The following is a 7,110-nucleotide window of genomic DNA, read 5'->3' as shown; positions in this document are numbered from 1 at the left end:
CCACATGCAAGTCGTCGCTCGATTATTTTTAAGTCTTCCCCGTAGAGGAAAAAAAAGGGGGCATAATCAGTGGAGCAGAACATGCATGCAGGGCCACATGCATGTTTGTCCTGGTAGAAGACCTTGACTTTGATTAGTCCTCATTGGATCCCACGCGGTTTCTCTCTCTCTTTAAGATGAGAGGAGGCCTCGACCGTACAAGCCCTACACGGAGGTACTGGCAGATACATCATTCACTGATACAGGCACTGGATGGGCTACCAGTTTTGAGCGTCGTACGTGCTCTCGCTTCTGAATTCCCAGGTATTCCTACTACTCTACTTGAGATTGTCTGCCCGGACAGCCGTTTGGGCTTATTGGCGACGGCATGCATGCTTTATATTAGATGATTTTCCGTAGTGTTTCTCTTAATTAGGTTTAAGTTTAGGATCAACATCGTTAGATTATAAGCATAACATCAGAACACACCTAATTAGAAATAACAATGAAGGGTTTGGGGTCTTACGAGCAATGTATGAGGCCATGGCCGAAATCGAAGCGAGGTCCCGTGCCTGCTTGAAACACGCGTGATGAGAGGTCCGAGTAGAGGCTCGCCAAGGGTACCGGGTTACTGGCGTCCTCTTGGGCGCCACCAGCGCTACCCGATCACCCGCAGGGAGGTAGAAGATTATCTTTCCATCATACAACGCTCCCCCTAGATCGGATGAAGGTTGGGGTTGCCGGGATGCGGGGAGCGAGATGGACCATACGTGAATTGGTCAGATGGTGGTTGATGCCCCACTCCCTTTATATTTGGCTCTGTCAACAAGGGACCAAAGCCACAAGATGTCATCCTTTTCTAACACAACAACAAACTGGTTAAGGTGCCCGCGATCTGCTAGCATAGGAATCTTATTCGAAGATCATTATCTTTATCTTTGGTCTGCTTCCTTCTTAACTTCATCTTTTCAACCTTTAGTCGAAGATCATTATCCAACAGTTTTATCTTGTAATATATCAGCATAGGAACCTTAAAATGTGTTTTACCCGACAGGTCCGCCACTGCATTGGTATCACTAGCTCTCGTTTAGATGACAAATAATTATGTCTCATCTACCTCCTACACCGTTAGATTTTATGGGAAGATTCGTGAGGATTTTTTCTTCTATTTTTTATTTGGCTAATCAAATAGTGTAGAGTCAGATGAGACTTTGTTAATTCTTATCTAGTAGATAAATGATAGTCTACTATACATGTTTTAGAAAAGAGGCTGACGTCTGGCTTTAAATTAAAGACGCCCTTACAACCAAAACGGGATATACTATACATGTATCCACCATATATTTTTGCTTTGAGATTTGTTCCATGTTTTTTTTGTTTGTAGTAGAGATAGTGTGTTCCATACTGTCACATGACGTTTCATTGGGTTTCTTTTTCTTGTTTCAAAGTGCATCATAATGTTTTCGTTTTGTTGTGTACCCACAAATAAAAATACAGTTGTTTTAAAGTGGATTTGCTGATACACAATGAAACAAGAAAAAAACATGACATTCTGTAATACTTTGAAGAAAGACAAATTTTGTCCAAAACCAAAAAATATATCGCAAATCTTAAACAACCGCTGAACTACATATACATGCACACAATATATCATGTGCATGGCAGAAAAATTACTTTCATCATCAGTTTCAGTTGTACTCGTCCAGTCACACACATAAACTAATTGGCATGCATGCATGCAGGTTTACATACAAGTGTAACTAAAGCTGCATCACCCAGCTTATGGTGCTGGTACCAGAAGTGGCCGTTGCGGTTTCAGTGATGGGGTGGTTCCTGTCGCCTCACATCACCGAGCTCATGAAGGTTGCACGGGACTGCGCAACCACCAACTACATGCTCTATTGGGGCGGCAAGAAGAAGCTGGAAAAGCTGGTGGAGGATCTGGAGGACATCAAGCGCCTCCTCGATCCAGCCAGCACGGCCTTCGTCAAGAACCAAGCCAAGCTCGAGCAACTATGGAGGCTCAAAGATGACATTCACGACATCGAGGAGATTTTGGACTCGTTTCAAGTGGAGATCCGTAACGCCGAGGCAACCAGTAGTAGTAACCTAAGCAAGAAGAAGAAGATCTACGATAACAAAGTTATGTTAATGGGAAAACTGGTGAAAGTGCTCAAGAGTGTAGGCGAGACTCGGAAAAGGGCACGAGATCTCCAACGCGGTGCACAACAGGGTGCACCTTGTTCCATCTTGGCAAGAAGAGAAACGGGCCCGAACTCGGTGAGGGACCAAAAGAGCTTCTTTGGGTACCAAAAGGAGTATGCCCAGCTGATCTCCTTGTTGCAGAAGCAGCCCGATGGCAACAAAGTGGACATCAAGGTGAAGCTGGTAATCGCCATCGTCGGCCATGCCGGGATGGGGAAGACCGAGCTTGCTCGCCAGGCGTTTCGGACAGCCGAAGATAAATTTGATCTTGGCATATGGGTGCACGCCTATGGCAAGAACACCGAATTCGAGCTCCTGAAAGAGATCTGGAAGTCTGTTGCCGGTCACAAACCGGTCGGCGAGATGAACGTCGCATGCCTCCAGAGGGAACTCAGGGAGCTCTTGGCGTCGAAGAGGTGCCTTCTGGTGCTGGATGACGTATGGAACCATGAGTTGGCGGCCGACGAGGCGGAGAGGAAGCATGCATGGCAGGCGCTGGACCTGTTTACACGCTGCGCCCAAGATGGAAGTAGAATCGTGATGACGACTCGAGCCAAGATATGTTCGGCAACGTTCAAAGCAGATGCAAGCATCATTTTGGATGGGATCAAAGACAAGGAGATGACATTTCTGCTCAACCACACTGCCAATGGTACTACCGAGAATAGTGACCATGGGGTTCAGGAACGGATAGAGAAGCAAGTCTCGAAGCTCAAGGGGTCCCCATTGGCAGCCGTAGAGATCGGCGAGGACTTGGAGCAAAAGACCACAAGCAAAGAGAAGTGCGACATCTTTGACGACATTCAAAGTCATCTGGGCACTGTATACCAGCAACATTTGTTCACGTATCAGCATCTGCAGCCGCACCTGCAGCGTTGCTTCCAGTTCTGCAGCATATTCCCATACAACTGGAGGTTCGAGCCTGACAAGTTGTGCAAGATGTGGATGGCCCTTGGTTTTGTTGAGGAAATGACCCTTAGCACTGGAGTGAGCAGCATGGAAGATGTCACCAGAGGATACTTTGACGATCTGGTGAATCGTTCCTTGTTCCAGTTAGAACAGAGCAAGGGTGGAGGAGACAAACAGGCTCGTTACGTGATCCATGAGCAGATCCATTGGATGATACGGCTGGCCTCTAAGAAGAACTGCATCAGCATCTCCGGCGACAGTACCAGCGTAGCCAAGACAAGCATCCCTGAAACGGTTCGCCACTTGTCAGTTGCTAGCAACTGCCTTGATGAGCTCAGGAAGAAATATCCTAGTTCGGTGCTCAACAAGATGCGGACTCTGCTAGTCCTAAAGAATGATGATGATTCCAAGTCGTCGACTGTTGACAAAGGTATACTCAAACTGTTCAAGGGCGTGAGAGTACTGGACCTGACAGCAGCAACAGGCCTGACACATCTGCCGGGAACAATCCACAATCTGAAACATGTCCGGTACCTTGGCCTTCCGAGCACCATGAGGAATCTCTGTGATGAGGTCACCGAGCTATTCTTTCTCCAGACATTCAGCCTTGATGGGAAGAAGCAGAATACCTGCCGCTTGCAGAAGTTTCCAAAACATATGAACAAGCTCGTCAACATGCGACACCTCGACATCGACATGGAGTGCATCGCCAACATCAACGGCATCGGGAGGATGGCTAAACTGCAAGGACCCATCGAGTTTAAGGCCATCAGGTCGTCGGAGAAAGAAGGGCACGCCGTGTCGGAGCTTGCGGGGATGGACTCTCTGCGAGGGACGCTGAGCATAAAGGGCCTCGACGACGTTCCCAGCAAGGAGGAAGCCATGAAGGCTCGACTCGAGCAGAAAAGTGCCGTCAAGGTACTCAAGCTTGAATGGGGGCCTCCGGATCCACGGCGAGTTAACGGTGGACCTGCCGACTCCGACGCCGTTGCCGTCCTTGAAGGTCTCCAGCCTCACCGCGACCTCCACGAGCTGCGCATCACGAGGTACCCTGGGGCGACGTCGCCGAGCTGGCTGGGCGTGAAGATGGAGAAGCTGACGAGCCTGTACCTCAGGAACTGCAGGAAGCTCAACGCCCTGCCTGTCCTCGGTGAGCTCCCCTGCCTGGAGCTTCTGGATGTTAAGGAGCTGTCCTGCGTCGAAACGATCGACAGCGACTTCTGCGGTGCCGGCACGTTCCTGAAGCTGAAGAAGGTCGTGCTTGACGACATGCCGGGACTGCTGTCGTGGGGGGATATGCCAAAACTGGCGTTCCCTGAGCTCACGGAGGTGAGCATCGTAGACTGCCCCCGGCTGTCCTCCTTGTCGGGCTTAGAGCTCTGCGCAGGTCCCCTCAGCCTGCGGGTCAAGGGGTGCCCGCACATCACACCGGAGACCCTGAAAGCAATTACCGGTATCTCCAACTACAAATTCCACTAGCGAATAGCAATACGTGTCCTCGTGTGCAACATTATTCGGCTCCATGTTGCCGCCATTTGTTCGGTATTTCCGGGTGATATGCTGATTCTCAAAGTTTTAACTTTGTACTACCGTATGTATTTTTAACTTTGTTAAGTTTTAACTTTTTAAAATCTGTTAACATTTTCTGGAATTAGTGAACTTTTTCAAATTTATGAACTTTTTTCTCGAATTAGTGAACTTCTTTCAATTAGATAAATTGTTCTGTGCAATAACATAGCGCTGCGTCCTTGTTATTACGTATTTGCCTCTGTCACTAATCACAAATGGCATGTAGATAATGTGGCTGGTGGCACCTGTACGATGAACTGGATATGGTGAGTTCGAAATCTGTAGAGAGCAATATTTCCAGGAGCGCGAACGGGCACCTGCAGCGCCATATAGGAGCTCCCGCCTTCAGTGCCCCGTTGGCGAACCCAGCGCCCGCTCCATTGCTTGACTGGGCCTGGCCCAGCAACGCTTGCTCGCTAGTCAGCTCCCGCCGCTCGCTGACCCCTGCCGCTCACTCGATCGCTGCCTCCCGCTCGATCGCTTGATTTTTCTTTCTCTCGCTAAAAATTGCCACAGTATGTACTCATTTTCTTAGGAAAAGAAACAACCAGTTTGCTACAGTATGTATTCTTATTCTTAGGAAAAAGTTCACTGACAGAAAAAAGTTTGTCAATTTTTTTTAAAAAGTTCATCGATTTGAAAAAAAAGTTCATAGAATTTGAAAAAAAATCATAGAATTTCAAAATAGTTCATCGAATTTTAAAAAAACTTCATCAAATTTGAAGATAGTTTGTCGAATTTGAAAAAAGTTCATCAAGTATCAAAAAAGTTAATCGAGATTGAAGAAAAGTTAATCGAGTTTCAAAAAAGTTCATCGAATTAGAGAAAAAGTTCACCAAATTTGAAATATAAAGTTCATTGCATTTAAGAAAAAGTTCATCAATTTTGCATCAAACCAGGAAGAAAGAAAAATAAAAAGGAAAGAAGAAAAATGGAAAATGGAAAAAGAAAAAAAATGAAAAATGAGAATTACAAGGAAGAAAAGAACAAGAAAGATGCAAGTAATCACATTAGGCTCGGTGGCGAGTGCAATTTACGACCAAGCATGAGGTTGCCTGTTCGAATCCCAGTGCACCGTTTTTCTTTTGCTTTGCGGTTTCGAAAACAGAAAAAAGGTAAGTAGGCCGGCCCATATAGCACCAATGAGAGATGGGGGTGTGCGCCCTGCACCAACTGGCCTATATTCGACGCTTAAGGTGCCCCGTTTTTCTTTTGCTTTCCGTTTTCGAAAACAGAAAAAAAGGTAAGAGGGCCGCCATATAGCACCGATGAGAGGTGGGGTGTGTGCGCCCTATACGAGCTGGCCTATATTTAGTGCTTAAGGCGCCGAATAGGATTTGGCTATAAATTCGCTATCATATTGTTAAATCACCAACATTAAAGATGAGTCTTTCTACTACTTGTAGCATGAGAAGAGAGGAATAACGCTCACTCACTTCACCTCATACAAGACGCCTGTGACGCTGAATCGAGTTCAGCCAAATATTATGCACCTTGATGGAAGAGTTAAACTTTTGCTCGGTAGTGCACCGCCTAATTTTGGCGTATGTGTAACTACTCGAGCTCATTGTGGACATGTTTTCTACCCTCAAGGGACCTTTCACTGTGTGTCAATTGCATCACTTCACTCTCCCACACGTCCCGCTATGTAGAGGAGAGGGAATACAAAGCACATAGAATATTTCGATAAACTGAACACAAACACTTAGGTCCAATTTCCTATGTTGAATCGCTTCTCTGGTGACCCCATCTCGATGACTGTGTGCACAGACATCCGAGAGACCTTCGAAACCGCGTCCCTGGAGAACACACACCTGATCAGAGGTGATAAGGTTTTGGGGAGCGTCTCGGTGTGACTGCTAGTTTAAGTTCGACTACATCATTGACGTTCGTCCGCCTGCTTCGACTACTTTTACTACGGTGGAAGACCACTTCTTCAGTACCACCATGGGTGGAGATGATGTTGCACCAGAGTTTTTGGTGCGGCGGTGCCCTCGTATGTTCTGACCCTCTCTCTTTTGACATGTGTCATTGGTGATATGCGTATATGCTAGATGTCCCAAATACGTCGTATGAGATTTTTCATGACTGTAATTGTTGGTGCAATATCTGCCTACCTTGTGTTTCGGAATTGTTGACAGAAACGGGTATGGATTGATTTGTTTGCTAGTGCATACAAAGAGAAACAATCTATACACAACCGAAGAGAATGTTGTCTCCGGTGCTAGGTTCGAGGAACTTTACCAAAGTATATCTGCGTTGCAGAGAAGAACGAGCTATATTTGTTGAAGTTTTATAGTCGAGCAGATTGATGTGAAGGTATCGACCCCTCAAAAGTTTACTGTTGAAGCAAAGTTTTTGATTCAGTATCATCGTCCAAAGAAATTGACTGTAGCAATGTAAGTCGAAGACAAAGTGAAGACGTAGTATTCATTTCGTTGTTCTTCT

The 7,110-nt window shown here is 46.3% G+C and overlaps 1 protein-coding gene across 1 annotated transcript; it reads left to right on the top strand.

Moving 5' to 3' along the window:
* The first annotated feature begins 217 nt into the window (after positions 1–217).
* On the top strand, positions 218–4,739 carry LOC119361823 (putative disease resistance protein RGA3). The gene is made up of 2 exons (XM_037626968.1): positions 218–303; positions 1,722–4,739. The coding sequence occupies exon 2, from the start codon at positions 1,762–1,764 to the stop codon at positions 4,570–4,572; it is 2,811 nt and encodes a 936-aa protein (XP_037482865.1). The 5' UTR covers positions 218–303; positions 1,722–1,761; the 3' UTR covers positions 4,573–4,739.
* The last annotated feature ends 2,371 nt before the right edge of the window (positions 4,740–7,110 follow it).

This window comes from Triticum dicoccoides, chromosome 2B, assembly GCF_002162155.2.
Source record: "Triticum dicoccoides isolate Atlit2015 ecotype Zavitan chromosome 2B, WEW_v2.0, whole genome shotgun sequence".
NCBI classification, from domain to species: domain Eukaryota; kingdom Viridiplantae; phylum Streptophyta; class Magnoliopsida; order Poales; family Poaceae; genus Triticum; species Triticum dicoccoides.
This window is presented reverse-complemented; position numbering and strand designations above follow the sequence as displayed.